Source organism: Choloepus didactylus, chromosome 8 (assembly GCF_015220235.1).
Source record: "Choloepus didactylus isolate mChoDid1 chromosome 8, mChoDid1.pri, whole genome shotgun sequence".
Taxonomy (NCBI): Eukaryota; Metazoa; Chordata; class Mammalia; order Pilosa; family Megalonychidae; genus Choloepus; species Choloepus didactylus.
Window position 1 is genome coordinate 5,619,710 of NC_051314.1, and position 18,364 is coordinate 5,638,073.

Consider the following 18,364-nt stretch of genomic DNA (forward strand, 5'->3'; position numbering starts at 1 on the left):
TCCCCTTGAGAGGAGGAAAGACTGATGTCCGCTGCACTGAATATTAGACTGGACAAAGTGAGATAGTAAACGCAGAAGTGCGTCGCTCAGCCCCGGCCACATCGACTTCCCTGAGCTGCCTCCCTCTGGCTACTGCTGGGTGGGCACAGCCACAGGCAGGAGCCCCCATTCATAAAAGTATGCAAGGTGGTCCTATGTTTACTCTAAAATTCCTGCATTCTCCCAAGATGGGGCACCACAGGACAGAACTTCCCAAGCTGGAATTCCAAAATGCACATGAAGTCCTGCCATAGACACGTGCTTAATACAAGCCTTCCAACATTTTTTTGTTTTAGAATCCTTCTCTTATATAATAGCTATTAACATATGACAGAAAAATGACTGAAGTCTTAAAAGTTTGAATGAGTGGATCTGTTTCCCAAAAGGCTCAGTGCCCAGGAATCGAAAGTCTCTTTCATGCCGTGACTATCATCTTAGGTCAAATCAGAACAACGGATTTCATTGAGTGGTTACTACAGAAAGGCTGATTCACGATTAATTCAAGTAAGATTAATTACAGATACAGCTGTGTACCCACCTGTCCCTTAAGAAAATATCTTTGAAAGAAAACTACGGGGAATGATAAAGCACCCAGCGGAGGTCTGGACACTTGAACAGGACGACAGGGCAGATCCAAGCACAAGTCCTCCAGTTGGCCAAACCTGGTTTGCCTCCTGGCCCTGCCACTCACAGGCTTTGAGAACGTGGACTAGCTACTTCAATTCTCAGAGCAGAATTTCTTCATTTCAAAAATGGTAATAATAATTCCCCACAAAGAGGGTTGTCATGAAAACTGCAAGATCATGTGCATAAGGGTAGGTAGAGCACAGGATGAGAGCACTCAACAAATTATTTTTTAAAATAATATTTTTAATGGAGGTTTAGGAGTGAATGCCCACATCTGTAGTGAAAGTCTTTATGAATTTTTTCATATGTGTAGGTCCACATGACCCCCAATGAGATCAAGATTTAGAACACGTCCAGGAGCTCACAGGCCTTCCTGCCCCTCCCTAACAGTCTTCACCCTCCTACCCAAGATAACCGCTTTAGGTACCTTAAGTTAATCTGGCCTGTTCTTATATTTCATAAAAATGGAACCTCACAGTATCTACTCTTTTTTGTTAGTCTGGCCTCTTTTACACAACATTATGTTAGTGAGATTTACCCACGCTGTTACTTATAGCAAGAGTTCATTCGTCTTTGTTGCCGTGTAGTATTCCATGGTATAACCAAACCACAATTTACTTATCTATTCTACTACTGTTGAATATCTGGGTTGTTGCCAGTGTGGAGCTATCGTAAACATTCCTGTACCTATCTTCTGATAGACATATGCGCTCATTCCTTTTGGGATGTGGAACTTTTGGGTCACTGTATATTTAATATTAGTGGACACTGCCAGATAGTTTCCCAAAGGGATTATTCCAGTTGACATCCCCACCAGCAATGTACAAAGGCTCAGGTTGCTCCACGTACTTGACATCACTCAGTATCATCACTCCTTTTATGAGCCATTCTGGTTGATTAGATTTGCACCTCCCCAACGACTCATGATGGCGAGCTCTCTCCATATGCTTACTGGCCAGGTGAAGAGCCATGTAAGTCTTTTGTCCATTTAAAAATTTGATTTGTTCATCTTTTCCTTGTGGTTTTATAGCAATCCTTTATATATTATGGATATAGGGCCTTTGTCAGATATATGTAATGCAAATACAATACCTTTTTAGTCTTCCTTTTATGGTTTATGCTTTCTGGGTTAGATTTTTTGTGTCTTGCTTAAGAAATCTTTGTCTGACCCAAAATAATAACAATATTCTCCCACGATTTCTTCTAGAAGCTCTTTTTGTTTTGCCTTTCACATTGAGGTCTATGATTCATCTTGAATTAACATTTGCGAATAGTGTGAGGTAGGGGTTGCGGTTCATTTTTTTCCCTTTATGGATATTCAATTGGTCCAGCACCATTTATGGAAAAAACCATCCTTTTCTCACTGAACTGCAGTAGTGCCTTTGTTGTATATATTTGAAACTGATTATGAACTCTATTCTCTTCTCTGATTTTATTATTTGAATTCTACCACTGATTCACAGCACAATCCCAGATGAAAATGCACATTTCTATTGAGGATTAACAACAATAATGCAGTATTGGTACAAGAACACCTAATTATTGAGAAATTGTGACATTTCACTATTATCATAACCTTGTGGGGGTAGGTCCCATTTTACAAATAAAGAAGCTAGAACTCACAGATTGAGCTGCCCAGAAGTTAAGAAGTGGCAGGACTTGAATTTGGGCTGTCTGGTCCCAGAGCTAATACTCGTTCCACTATACCAGACTTCCTCAACACACAGTTATTGGGAAAAACACTGATGGTTATTATTCCTACAACCTGTTACATTTCTGCATGCAAGTGAATTTTATTTTCTTACAAATGAAGACTTTCCACACACATACACACAAGAAAGAGAAAGAAAAGAAAAAAGAACGGGAAAAAAAATCCTATTTGAACTCTCATTCTATCCCTGCCTTCTCCCCCAATAAAAACAATTAAAAAAGAAGAAGAAAAACCACATCAAGAACAACCAATCAAAACATAGATCAAAAAAGAATGCAAGAAAAACATTTCAAATAAAGTTCAGCTGTTTCTATTTGGAAACAACAACAAAAAATCCCACTTCCCACAATAAACTGACAAATAAGAAACTGACTCTGCGGTAGTGGAGCTGGAATTTTCCGATGGCATCTGCCACTGTGTCATTACTGTGGGTGATCCGAAAGGGAGCAGGGTGAGGGGACAGCTGGGCCCTGTGGGTCGTGTCCCCGAAGCAGGAACAGCAGCCCAGGGCCAACCTCTGGAGTTAAGCTCCCTTTTAAGATGTTGCCTTTTCCTCGGAATTGGAAATCTCTGTTGGCCTTTAGAAGCTGCGTCCAAGAAATGGAAAAGCCGGCCTTCCAGCCTTGTGCCTTGGTTGAGTTTTCAGCTCCAGCTGGCCCTGATGTGGCAGCCTGAAGTTTCTGACACCTGGCACAGTGGAAGCATGTCACACGGTCCTCACCACGGACTTCAGATGGCGAAGAGGATTACGATCCTAAGGTATCACAAGTTCCAGCTTCCCAACCCACGCAGGATGCTAATGTGCATGGGCGTGAGCAATTTATCCCAAGTAAGCAGAGAATGGAGGGATTTTTATTAACTGACATTTTATATAAGCAGTGATTCCTAGACTGAGTATATCCTAAATATTGATTGCTTTTTAACATGAAATATTGAAATTAAAATTAGATAAAATCTTGGCTAGCGTTATTTTAAGAAAGAACAGGTTAAATCAAACAAATCTGGAATGATATCATTACCATACAAAGTTTACTCAATTCACAAATGAATCCAAAAATCCAGGAAGAAATTTCTCTTGTGCTTAGAATCCTCCAAATAAACAACTCACCAAGCTCCTGTTTGTTCATTTACTTGTTCATTCCTTTATTCCTTTAACTAGTCATCTAAGGAATATTTATTTGGCACTTACTATGTGCCAGACAGTGGCAAATTATATTGAGATGATTAGCAAAAAAACATGATCCCTCCCCTCATGGAACTTGGTCTAGAATGGTAATTAAGACACAAATGCACAGATGTTTAATTTCAAACTTTGACAAGCGGAAAGAACAGAAGAGGTTCTAGGAGAGGGGTGGAACAGGGAGATCTACCTCAAACTGGGCCTTCGGGGAGGCCTCAGCAAGAAGAAACAGCTGGAATCGCCCATGTCGAGTGAGGGTAACACTAAAAAAAAAAAAGAGATTAGCATAGCTGACAACTCAGAGGTGACAAATTTGACATACTTGAGAAACAAAAAAGTAAGTGTGGCTGGGGGATGCTGAATAAGGGGGAGAATGACAAGAAATGAAAAGGATGGATAGGGAGGGGTAAGAAGACCATACTTTAGGATATGACAGACTTTGAATTTATTCTAAATCTTATAGACAACCTTGAAGGTTCTATAAACGGGTGTATTTATGTGAGGTGGTGGTGATGGCTGGGGGGAAAAGTCAGGGACAGAGAGGAATGGTGCTAGTTAAATATCTCATTTTGGTTTTAAAGGCTCACACTGAATGGATGGAGAGCAGAAAGTGGATGGGTTAGGAAGGCTGGAGATGAAGAAGGTCTGGACTCAAAACGTGTGCTGGAGGAGAAGAGCAGATGGGCTTGGGATATGTTCTGGATGTAGAATCAACAAGACTCAGTGACGCTTTAGATGTGGGAAAATGAGAAAGAGAGAGCATCATTAAAAACTCCCAGGTTTCTTCTGGCCAGAGCAACTGGATGGATGGAGACAGTCCCCATTTATTGAGAAAGAGAAGGCAGTTGGAGGCGAGATATTAATGGTTTAACTTGGACAAATTAAGTTTGGACGTCAGTAAGATAGACAGGCAAAATGTTAAGTTGGGTGTTGGATACACAAGTCTGAGATGCAGAAGAAAGATTTATTTTAGAGCCATAACTTTGGGAGCCACAGGTGAACAGGTGACATTTCAAGCCAGGAGTTACCTGGGATGCACTCCATTGCACCACTGCCACCGCTAGCAGCCTGAGTGACTGCAGTAGCCTATCTTTGGTTTCCTGTCATTCTGCAGACCTGGAGGAGCGTCTGGGATGGATCGGGTGTTCAATAAACATTGAATGGATAAGTGAATAAAGGAATGAATTGCTGAAATTACTGGGGGAGAAAATGTAAAGTGAGAAGAGAGCTCCTGAGCTCTGGAATGCCTAGGAACATTTCCACATTTAAAAGTTATGTATAAGAGGAAGTAACAAAGGAGACCGAGAAGGAGGAGCCAAAGAGACATGAAGAAAAGCAAAAGAATGTACCCCCATAAAAGCCAAGAAAAGAGCACTATGTTAAGGAGGAAGCGATTAAATTTGCTGAATGCCACTGAGTTTTAGTAAGATGAGAACTGAAAAATACACTGATTTTGGCAATATGGTGGGAACTGGTGACCATAAGCAAATGAAGAAAATTATGAGCATACACATTTATCTTCACTCACTTCAGTCACAGCCCCACTAAAACCCACTAAAATGACAGTAAAGGGATTCTGTGAAAGGCACAAATCCACAAAGACAAAAGGAATTTCAGAAGCTAAGAGGCAGAGAGAAAAGCAGTAACAGACAGGGCTGTGGCTTATAGTTGTTTAAGGGGCTCTAGAAGCTTACTTTTAGTTGATCCTAAGCTAGGAGTAAGAAAAACAGAGAAGCAATTCAATTTGCCCTGCAGAACCCTCTAAAAAAACTCAAGTGTTCGTGAGCTGTGTACCTCTTTAAAGGAAGGTGAAAGTAAAAATTAAATAGAAGTGCTGTTTGGCAATTTGTTTAAGAAGCAAGTGCTCCCTCCCCGGTCCTCTCCTGTGCCTCAGCAGAAGATGAGGAGATTCATTAATTCAATGAAGAAGTTCGTGAAACAGAGACTTTCTGGCAGGAGGACCAGGCCCATCTGAGGCTGGTAGATACCAGCTAGGAGTAGTGGAATTAAGTGAAAGTATATGTGCTAAAATGCTGAGACACTACAGTCTTCCCAACAAAATGTCAGCATCAGGCATATACTCTCCAAGAGATTAGAAAAAATGAGGCAAAAGAAAAACATCCTTAAACAAACAAAGATAGTTCTCACTAAAGGACTCTCACTAAAGGAAGTTCTACAAGGAGGACTTTGGGAAGAAGGAAAATGTTCCCAGACAGATGGACAGAGATTTAGGGAAGAGGGGCAAAGAAAGTGGTAACTATGTGGGCAGAGCTAAACAAACATTGATTACACAGGACAAAAATAATATGGGGTTTAAAACACAGAATAAAAACACATAACGACAAACACATAAAAGTTGGGGTGGGATGGAGAAGCTAAATGGTCTTTGTATTATCTAGAAAGAGGGTAAATGTTCGCAAAACATCAGACTTTGCTCAGTTAAGGATGCATGTTATAATTTCTGAGGAAACCAATAACACAGAAGAAAAAGAATAGCTTAAACTCGTAAAAGGTAAAAACTGCATGATTAAAAATATTCCAAATATAATCCAAAATAAAGCAAGAAAGGAGAGAAAAGTAAAAATAGGAGGAACAAATAGAGAGTGAAACATAAATATACCTGTAATAACTTTAAACGTAAATGGGCTAAATTGCAAGAGATAAGGCAAAGACTTCAAATTGGATTAAGAAAAACACAACTATGTGCTGTTTACAAGAGACATATCTGATACAGAGAGATTGGAAAGGGTATGCAATGTAAGCACAGACCAAAAGAAAGCTGGTGGCAGTTACATTAGTATTAATCAAAAAAGACCTTAAGGGAAAAAGTGTTTTTAGAGAAAAGGGGGATCATTGCATAATGATAACGGAGTCATTTCTCAGGACTGTTAGGCATCTTATTGCATCTAATAACAATGCTTCAAAATATGTATAAAGGAATAACTTTCCTTTACTAAAAGAAGAAACAGACAAATCTGTAATCAGAAATGACAAATCTGATATTTTAATATTCCTCATTCTGTAATTGATAAATCCAACTAAATACAAATAAGCAAAAGGGTAAATGTTTTAAATACCACCTTTTACAAACTTGATCTATTGTACATAACATAAGACTACTAAGAGATAGGGACAGAAAAGTATTTGAAGAAATAATGACTTAAAACTTCCAATATCTGATACAGACATGAATACATATGTCCAGGAAATACAACAAACTCCCAAGTAGGAGAGACTCAAAGAGATCTACACTTAGACACACGGTGGCCAGAAGACCAAGAAATGACATGTTTCAAGTCTTTAAAGAAAAAAACTGTCAACCAAGAATTCCATATCTAGTAAAATCATCCTTCATAAATAAAGGAGAAATTAAGACATTTACAGATAAATAAAAGCTGAAGGAGTCCGTTACCAGAAGATGTACCCTATAAGAAATGCTACAGGGAGTCCTTTAGGCTGAAGTAAAAAAACACTAGGTAGTAACTCAAAGCCATAAGAAGAAATAAAGAACATTGGTAAAGGTAATTACATAGGTAAATATAAATTCCTGTATTATCATAAGTTTTGTTTTCACTGCTTTTCCTAACCCCATATGACTTAAGGGGACATGTGTAAAACAAAACAAAACAAAACACTATGATAATGGGAATATCATAGATTTAATCTCAGCCAATAACAAAATAAAGGAGGAAAGGCAATAGGGAGTATTGTTTGTATACTACGGAGAGCAGATTGGTATTAGTCAAACTAGGCTGTTTCTGGTTTAAATTGTTAATTGTAATGAAAAAGGTTAACTACTAAGAAAATAATCGAAAAATATAGAGAAAAGGGAAGAAGAAAGGAATCAAAATGGTACACTACCAAAAAAAGCAATTAAACACAAAAAAGAGACAATAATGGAGTAATCGAGAAGCAAAAAACATATAATACATAAAGAAAGCAAATAGCTAAATGGCAGAAGTATATCTTTCCTTCTCAGTTATTACTTAAAAAATCAATGGAATTTGTGCATCACACCCCCTTTATCTAGTGTATGGATGAGTAGAAAAATGGGGATAAAAACTAAAGGACAAATGGGGTGGGATGGGGGGGATGATTTGGGTGTTCTTTTTTCACTTTTATTTTTTATTCTTGCTCTGGTTGTTTCTGATGCAAGGAGAATGTTCAGAGATAGATTGTGGTGATGAACACATAACTATGTTATCATACTATGGACAGTGGATTGTATACCATGGATGATTGTATGGTGTGTGAATGTATTTCAATAAAACTGAATTTAATAATAATAATAATAAAAAGAAGACATTAAAAAAAAAGCTACTTTAAAATAAAGAGGGATACACTTGGGTTATTACTGATATTCTCATAAACATTGAGGACGAACAATTTAGTAGGCCGAGCCCTCAACCTTGGGGCTTGCCCTTATGAATCCGGTTACTGCAAAGGAGAGGCTGAGCCTACTTGTGGTTATGCCTAAGAATCTCCTGAGAGGACCTCTTTGTTGCTCAGATGTGGCCCTCTCTCTCTCTAAGCCACCTCGGCAGGCGAACTCAGTGCTCTCCCCACTACGTGGGACCTGACTCCCAGGGGTGTGAATCTCTCTGGCAATGCAGGATATGACTCCCAGGGATGAGCCTGGATCCAGCATCATGGGATTGAGAACATCTTCTTTACCGAAAGGGGGAGGCGAAATGAAACAAAATCAAGCTTCAGTGGCTGAGAGATTTCAAATGGAGTCGAGAGGTCACTCTGGAGGGCATTCTTATGCACTATGTAGATATCCCTTTTTAGTTTTTACTGTGTTGGAATAGCTAGAAGGAAATACCTGAAACTGTCAAACTGCAACCCAGTAGCCTTGATTCTTGAAGACAATTGCACAACTACGTAGCTTACAGAGTGTGTGTGTGATTGTGATAACTTTGTGGTTCACACTCCCTTTGTCCAGTGTATGGATGGATGAGCAGAAATACGGGGACAAAAACTAAATGAAAAGTAGGATGGGAAGGAGCAATGGAATGATTCAGGTATTCTTTTTTACTTTTATTTTTATTCTTTCTGGAGTGTAGAAAATGTTCAAAAATAGATTGAGGTGATGAATGCACAACTATATGATGTGCATTGTGGATGATTGTATGGTATGTGAATATATCTCAAAAAAACTGAATTTAAAATAACAAAAAAAATACATAATGAAAATGTCATTAAAATGTCAAAATCTGATGAAACTAGATGGAATGTGTATGTTCAATGTACTATATCCTTTACAACTTTCTGTACCTGAAATGTTTCATAAAAAATATATTTAAAAAAAAAAAGCAAAGAGGAATAGAATGCATGTTGATAAATTAGATTTTTAGGATTGTGTCAGCTTAGATGTATTACAGACCCCAGAAAGCTATGTTCTTTAATGCAGTCTTGTGGGAGCTGATGTATTAGTGTTGATTAGGTTGGAACCTTCTGATTGAGTGTTTCCATGGAGATGTGACCCACTCATCTGTAGGTGATAACACTGATTGAATTATTTCCATGGAGATGTGGCCCCACCCATTCGGTGTGGGCCTTGATTAGTTTACTGGAGTCTTTTTAAAAGAGCCACACAGGCCCAGATGCTTGGTGATGCTGATGCTTAGAAATACTTGGAGATGGAGACAGAAGGATGTTTAGCTACTAGATGAAGCCCAGAGTTTGCTCCAGGATGTGCTAAGGCAGGACCCCCAGGCGCTTAGAGAGAAACATACTAGGAGAAAGAACAAAGAACAGACAGGAGCTGAGAGTGGAGCTGGAACACAATCTGGTATCAACAGATGCCAGCCATGTGCCTTCCCAGTTAATGGAGGTTTTCCAGACACCATTGGCCATACTTCAGTGAAGGTACCCTCTTGACACCTTCATTTGGACACTTTCATGGCCTTAGGACTGTAACTTTGTAACCAAATAAAACCCCTTTATAAAAGCCAAAAAATAAAAAAAAGTCAATGGATTAAACTCCCCCATCAAAGGCAGAGATTGGCAGATTGGATGAGAAAGCATAATGCATCCAATATGCTGAGTATAAGAGATTCACATTAGGTACAAAGACACAAACAGGTTGAAAGTAAAAGGATAAAAAATATAGTCCATGCAAACAGTAATCAAAAGAGAGCTTGAATAGCCATTATTACTGTTAGACAAAATCTTTCTTAAGTCCAAAAAGATTAAAAGACAAAGACGGATATTTTATAATGATAAAAGGTTTAATCCAGCAAGGAGATATAACTATTATAACTATATGCACCTCACCACAGAGGACCAAAATATATGAAGCAAAAATGGACAGATATGAAGGGAGAAACGAATAGTTCTACATTAACAGTTGGAGATTTCAATATGCTATTTTCAGTAATTGGTAGATCATCCAAAAAGAGTATCAGTAAGGAAAAAGAGTACTTGAACAACACTATTAACCAATCAGAACACCAGGGGAACGCACATTCTTCTCAAGTACATATGGATTATTTTCCAGGATGCACCATATGTTAGGCCACAAATTAAATCTTAATACATTTAAAATTATTGAAATCATGCAAAGTATCTTCTTGGCCCAGAATGGAAAAAATCTAGAAGTTAATAACAGAAGGAAAACTAGAAAATTTACAAGTATGTCGTAATTGAACAACTCACTAATAAACAACCAATGGGTTTAAAGAAGAAATCACAAGGGAAATTAGAAACTACTCAATGATGAACAAAAACAAAAACACAACATACCAAAACTTATGGGATGTGGCAAAGGCAGTGTTCAGAGGGTGAATTACAGATCCAATGCCTACATTAAAAAAGAAGAAAGATCACAAATCAATAACCTAATTTCTCACCTAAAGACTCTGGAAAAAGAGCAAACTAAATCCAAAGTTAGAACGAAGGAAATAGTAAAGATTAGAGCAGAGATAAATGAAACAGAAGATAGAAAAATAAGAGAAGGAACAAAACCAAAAGTTGATTTTTAGAAAGATCAATAAAATCAACAAAGCTTTAGCCAAACTGACAAAGAAAAAGAGAGAGCATACACAAATAACTAAAATCAAGAATGAAAGTGGGGGCATACTACTGATCTTACAGAAACAAAGAGGATTATGAGAGGATACTGTGAACAATTATGAACCAATAACGTACAAAACCTAAATGAAAGGTACAAATTCCTACAAACATACAAATAACCTAATCTGATGCAAGAATAAATAGAAAATCACAACAGACTGACAGCAAGTAAAGAGATTGAATCAGTAACTTAAAAAAACCCAACAGAGATGAGTCTAGGACTGGATGATGTCACTGCTGAATTCTACCAAATATTCAAAGAAGAATTAATACCAATCTTCCTCAAACTCTTTCAAAAAAATAGAAAACTGGGGAACCCTCCTAACTCATTTTATGAGGTCAGCATTACCCTTATCCCACAGCCAGATAAAGACAGCATAAGAAAAGAAAATTACAGACAATATCCCCTATGAATATACAGGAAAATATCCTCAACAAAATACTGGCAACTGAATCCAACAGTACATTAAAAGGATGGTACACGATTACCAAGTGGGATTTATTCCAGAAATGCAAGGATGGTTCAACTTAAGAAAACCAATCAATGTAACACATCATAATAATAGAATGAAGGAAAAAAGCAACATGATTCTCTCAAAAGATACCTGGCAAATTCAAACATCCTTTCATGATAAAGACACTCAAAAACTAAGTGTCCAGCAACAGATTAACACATAAACAAAATGTGGTATATCCATACAAATGAATATGTCATTTATAAAAAGAAATGAAAAGCTGATATATGGTACAATGTGGACGAACCCTGATGATACCACGTTGAGTCAAATAAGCCAATCACAAAGGGACAAATATTGTAAGATTTCTCTTACATGAAATACTTAAGAAAAAGCAAATTCATAGAGATAATGCAGAATAGTGGTTTTCAAGGATGGTGGGGGGGGGGTGAGATGGGGAGTTACTGCTTAATGGGTGTTTCTGTTTGGGATGATGAAAACAAGTCTTGAAATAGATAATGGTGAAAGTTACATGTCACTGTCAATGTACTTAATGTCACAGAACTCTTCACTTAAAACTGGTTAAAATTATTTTTATTTTATGTATGTTTTACCACAATTAAATCTAAATAAATTTAAAAAACTGAAAATGTATAGAAGGGGAAAAGTATAAGAAAAAAATGAGCGAATGGGAGGTGAGGAAGTAAAGTTAGGATAATTAGATAATTCTTGGAAAACCTGACTGTGAGCAGGAGAAGAGAAAGACACATGGAAGGAACATCGATGCTGTTTTATCTATGAAACAAGGTGAGTTTTGTAACCTCTTGTCATACCTGTTTTCTTTGGCTCCTATGAAGCCCACATTTTAATTTATAGCTCAGGTCTAAAAACTGTTTCTCTAGGCTACAATGCTTCCTTTTTCCTGATCATTCAGCCATCATTCTCCTTTTGCTCTGATATTTTAGTATGTTTTTCCTATCCTCTTATACATATTTGATACGCTTTCAAAACTTGGTAGCATTTAGTAATACAATTCTGAAGAGTTACTGAATACACCTAACTCTAAACCATGCTAGTAATATTTTATTTTATCTCGATTCACAGGAGATTCTGCAATCTTGTGATGCTGCACTATATTATCATCATAAAAACCAGTTATCTGCAAAATTTATCTATGAAACTCTTTAAAGTTAATAATTCTGCATAATTTCTCTGCTTTGTGAATATGCTAATGTGGTTCCTCTGTGACTGCCTGGCATCCTCTCGGTGACTCGTGGAGAGGCAGTGCAGGGAGAGTGGCTGAGAACTGGGCAAAGCAAGTTTACATTCTGGCTCTGATCCTTTGGATGAGTCATTTCCTCACCTATAAAATGCAGATGACAACAGCAGGATCTGCTTCATGGTGCTGCTGGGATGAAACAAGGTGCAGTGTGCACACAGAGGGACTGAATAAACGCTTCGTGAAGGATGGCATGAGCGAGGGACTGTGCATTAGGCAAGGACGATGCCAAAGGACAGGCTCTGTAAGCATGGAGCACATGCGGTTTATCTGTACACTGACACTCTGCCTGGGTGTAACAGCTTCTTCATTTTTTGGTCTTTGCTAAAAGCCAAAGACTAGTGAGGAAAACTGGGAAGATAAAAGTAAAACTGTAAGTGAGCTTCTTTTCTCATAATAAATCCTCTTTTTAATCAGGAAATGCAACATCCGCAATTGCACCTGAACCTTCTTTTACTTCAGTCCTGGGACTGAAGGCTTTCTTCTTTTTTTTTTTTCCTTTCCTTTTTTGGGGGACTAAAAATTTCATAATCTCTATGACAAGCATGGCCGGTAACAATGATCATAATGCAATGCAGTGCACCAACTTGTTTTTCCTTGAAGAAAAGTCTTCTGAGGCTGGTTTATTTGTCTTTCCCTGACTGATCTGATAAACACTGTGCTCTTTAAAATAAGATTTTTTAAAAAAATATTGTTAATTAGACAAATGCAAATATCTTCAGCACAAATAATAAGCATTTTGCATTTTACTTACTTTGAAACACGATTTTCATCAGGTCCTTTTCTTGATGGAAGCAACAGTGAGGGGAATTTTAGTTGTAAAGGCCCTCCTCCTCTTCCTCCTCAGTCCCCCATAGGGTTATAGTCCTAGAGGCCTTACAACAACCTTATTCAAAACCCACAGCCCCGTGCAAGCAGCGCAGGGCCACACAGCGACCAGCACAATGGGCCGGGCTGAGTTTGGCTTTAACCAAGGAGGTTCCTGAAATTAAACAGGGGGCTCTCTCTCAAACTAAACAGGCTGGATTCGGTCCCTGGTTACTCATTCCTGTAAGAAACAGGGCAATTACTTGGTGCAGTGGTAGGAAGTAAGCATGTTCCCTGCAGAACACCCGCCAGCAAGGGTGGCCAATCCGCCAAGGAAGGGCAAGAGCTCGAGCTGAGCTCCGACAGCGGGTCACAATATAGATCCTCACCAAGCAAGGGCCCAGCGCCACTGAAATGCTTCTCCCTATCGCTGGGGATGAGGAGGCCCTTAGGTTTCCATGTTGCCAGAGCATTTTAAAAAGAGCTCTTCAAAGGACTGCATACGCAGAATCTCCACTGCAAAAGAATGTGAACTTGGATCATGTTGACTCCAGGGGCCGCGGATGCAGTGTGGAAAGGTGGAGACACACAGCACGAGGGTGTGGACGAGCTGTTTCTGCCCAGGGATTAGGGCTCTTTCTCATAGCACGCTGCTACGGAATGTACTGGTCACCTTGAAAAATTTAGTTGCCTACACTGCAAAGGTTACAGGAGTGGTATTCCAGCACCACACCTTCAGGTAAGTGGTTTAGTTCTCAGCAACCCGCACCCCAGCCAGCGACACACTGAGCAACAGCCAGGAAAGGGACGTGTGAAGCAGGGCCCATGTTTGGGAATCAGGCTCAGTGATGAGATGCAAGGATACAGGGGTTCCTGTCGTCAAGGCTGCAGCTGTCCAGGATCAGGGGGATGCCGTCCAGCTCACAGACCTAGAGAGAAAGAGGACAACAAGGTTAGAGCTTACGTTAAAACACCCGGTGAGGGTCAGAGACAACAGCAGGTTTGCGTCTCTCCTTGTACTTCCTTACTCACTGTTACAGCATTGTCTGTGCCAGGATCTGACACACCTATACCAACCCAGAAACATTTAAAACAGACATTTAAACAAAGTGATGCTTTAGTTTTCACCCTTCCTCAAAAATGCTGGGAATATTGGGGCAGGTGGGCAGCTTATGAAAAAGGATAAAAGTGGATCCATTCCTAACACTGTTCACCAGAATAAATTCTAAAGGGATCTGGGATCTAAACTTAAAGAACGGAAATATACCAGTACTGGAAGAAAACCTACGTGAATTCCTCTTTGATCTGATTCAAAATTCAGAAGCAATAAGGGAAAAGGTTTTAAAATTTACTACATTAAAAAAAAAACAAATGAAAACTGGAAAATTATTTGTAAGGTATCACAGGTGATAGGTTAATATTTTAATATATAAAGAAGTTCTAAGCATTGAGAAGGAAAAGGCCAACCTAATAGAAAAAGGGGACAAAAGATATGAACAAATGCCACAGAAAATGAAATGTAGATGGACAATAAAGATACCAGAATATGTTCAACCTTGCTCACAATAAGAGAAAGGCAAATTATAATTATACTGAGATAACATTTCTCACCTATCAGATTGGCAAACAACCAAATGTGACAACACACTTTGTTGGCAAAGCTATAGAGAAGCGGGTGCTCCACACACTGCTGAAGTGAATGCTAAAGCGCATGGTTCCTACGGAAGGAAATTTGGCAACATGTGGCAAAACCATATGCGTGTGTACTCTGTCCCAGTAATGACAGTTCCAGGAATCTAGATCACAAGTACACCTCCAAATGAAATTATGTGCACAAGGCCATATTCATTGTAGCACAATTAATTTATTTTTCTAAAAGTTTTACTGAGATATAATTCATATATCATAAAATTCACCCTTTAAAAGTATACAGTTCACAGAATAAACTAGAGACTGTAACTAATAGAATCATTGTATTATGCTTCCTTTAATGTAACAAAGGTGATATACCAAGGTGAATGCAGATAAGAGGGGGGGATAGGGGAGGCATGTTAGACACTTGACATTAGTGGTGTTGTCTGATTCTTTATTCTACTTTGATTTAAGGTTATTTTTCCTTTTGCTGCTTCTTAGCTGTCATTTTTTTGTTCCTCTTTCTTTTGCCTCTCTACCTTCTTTGACTCCCCCTCCTGCCTTGTGGAAGAAATGTAGATGCTTTTGCTTAGTATGAGCAGAATGTTCAGTTAGGATGAACTTAAATGTTTGGAAATGAACAGGGGTGTTGGTAGCAAGATGTGAGAATAACTAACAGTGCCGAATGGTGTGTGAATGAGGTGGAAAGGGGAAGCTCAGTCATATATGTCACCAGAAGGAAAGTTGGAGGTCAAAAGATGGAAATGTATAAAACTGAATCCTATGGTGGGCAATGTCCATGATCAACTGTACAAATACTAGAAATCACTTTATGAACCAGAACAAATGTATGACAATACAATTAGAAGTTAATAATAGAGGGGCATATAGGGAAGAACTATATACCTATTACAAACTATATACTACAGTTAGTAGTATTTCAACATTTTTTCATAAACAGTAACAAACGTACTATATCAATACTAGGAGTCAACAACTGAGGGGGGTTGGTTAGGGATAGGGGAGGTTTAGAGTTCCTTTTCTTTTTTTCTTTTTTCATCTTTCACTTTATTTCTTGTCTGGAGTAATGAAAAGTTTCTAAAAATTGAACAAAAATTAAGTGTGATGGATGCACAGCTGTATGAGGGTACCCAGGGGCAAGTGATTGTACACTTTGGATCTTTGGATAATTGTATGGTATCTGAACAATCTCAATAAAAATGAAAAAAAAAATTATACAGTTCAGTGGTTTTAGTATAGTCAGAGCTGTGTAACCATCACCACCTTCAAATTTTAGAACAATTTCATAATCCCAAAAAGAAACCTGGTACCTTATTGGTAGTCACTCTCCATTCCTTCCTCCCCTCACTCATCTACTTTTTGTTGCTATGAATTTACCTATCAGGCCATTTCATATCAGTGGAATCATTACAACACGTGGCCTTTTGTCTTTGGCTTTCATGCAGCATAATGTTTTCGAGGTTCACCCATGCTGTAGCATGCACCAGTGCTTCATTCCTTTTCATGGCTGAATAATATTCTCCTGCGTAGAAATATTTTATTCTTTCATTAGTTGATGGACATTTGGGTTGTTTCCAGCTTTTGGTTATTATGTGTAGAGTGCCACCAGGAACATTCTTGCAACGTTTCTGTGTGGATGTATGTTTTCAACCCTCTTGGGTATATATCTAGGAGTGGAAATACTGGGTCATATGGTTTAGTCTATGTTTAACATTTTGAGGAACTGCTCCATTTTACAATCCCACTAGCAACGTAAGGTCATAATTTCTCCACATCCTTGCCAACACTGGTTAGTGCCTCTTATTTTAGTCATTTTAGTGGGTGTGAATGGTATCTCATGGTTTTGATTTTCATTTGCCTAGTGACTAATGATGTTGAGTGAGCACAATTTATAAAAACAAAAGATCTTGGAAACAACTCAAATCCCAACAACAGGAAGCTGGTTGAATAAACTGAGACATAAATACAATAGACTTCTACAGAGCTGTGAAAATGAACAGGAATAACACTAATACCCTGCTACAAAGGGATTGCCAAGATCCCTTCATAGGTGAAAACCACAAAGTGCAGAACAGGCTTCTATGTGGACTTTTTGGTGTAACAAAGAAGAAATACACATATTTTCTTAAAATTCCAAAAAGGAAACAATGAAGAGTTAAACTAAAAACTAATAATTGTATCCTATAGGGGGGAAGAAGGGGGTGGTAGAAAGTATAGAAGCTGTATGATGATATCCAGTTTTATGGTTTTGACTTTGGAATCCTGTACACATTTAATACAGTGTTTAAAAATTAAATGTTAAGTCATAAAACCTGAAAACAAATGGAAACTAATTTGATGGCATATTAAACATAGAAAAACTAGTTCACAGAATTAAAACACAGTATCTTGACTTTACATCCCTAATGATAAATATGCCAAGATCAAAGAGAACTACATAAACAGCCTAAACTACATTCAGTTACCTTGCATTTAGTAATTTCGGTAATGTCATTTTGAACCATTACTTATATATTTAGTTTAAAACAAATGGGGAGTTAATATCATTAGGAACCAACGTTTCAGCATTAAAAATGAGGTATCAAATCAAAGAAGTTAATTTTACACTTCAATGAGAAATACTAGTACAAACTCATGATTTATTTTTTTCTCTTTCCAAAAATATATTTCCTAGATTTGTTTACTGAAGAGACATAGAAACAAAGACAGCCCAATGGCAATGAGCATCTGCCATACCAGATTTACCAATACCACTTCCCATTGAAAGAAACCAGCACTCCAGTCAATTCTGATGCTCAGATTTGGTTGAGAATCACTGTTCCTAATGGTCCAGTTTCAAAAGGCAGAGATGAAGAGAATCCATCCGTTGACCGTCATCTCATTTCTGTCACATTTTCTAGCACTGGAGGTGGGGTGGGAAATGAGCTTCTATTTACAGACAGCTAGTACCATGAGGCAATGACACACACTCCCACGATTTCACTTAATTCTGACAATGCCAATGTGCGACTGGTTCCACTGTACAGATAAAAGCAGCGAGGCTCAGGAGGTAAGTGCCCTGCCTGTGGCAACTCAGCTAGTGAGTGCCAAAGTGAGGTCCCAAGAACCCCTCAGGCTGCATGCACAGACCTCGCGAGGAAGAGCTGAGAAACTCTTCTGGTCATTTGATGGTGGTATGCTGTGTCTGCTGAATCTCATAGTGAAATGTGGACTTGAATGTTCTACGCCTTTTTTTTTTAAATTTCATTTTTCTAATAATTCATTTGTATTATATCTTAAAAAAAAGCTGGCCCAGGATGGTTTGGGGTAAAAACTGGTTCTTCAGCACGGGCCATTTGAAAAGCACTGCGCAGAGGGGTGAGCCCAGAGGAGGTCGGTGTGAAGGGCCTCTGGGTTGGGAAGCAGAGTGGCCACAGCTGAGACTGCACGCGAAGCTTCCCACGCAGACCCCCTTCTTCAACAGCCTGCCATGCACCTACCAGCAGGATGGGGTGCCAACAAGCAAGCCTCTGGATAGGAAAGAGCTTCTGGGACAT

The 18,364-nt window shown here is 38.6% G+C and overlaps 1 protein-coding gene across 1 annotated transcript in view; it reads right to left on the bottom strand.

Moving 5' to 3' along the window:
- ATXN10 (ataxin 10) overlaps positions 1-18,364 on the bottom strand; it is a 225,650-nt gene that overhangs the window by 17,248 nt on the left and 190,038 nt on the right. The window contains exon 10 of the mRNA XM_037847617.1: positions 14,041-14,104. Coding sequence (XP_037703545.1) covers positions 14,041-14,104 — 64 coding nt within the window. The remainder of the gene's footprint in view (positions 1-14,040; positions 14,105-18,364) is intronic.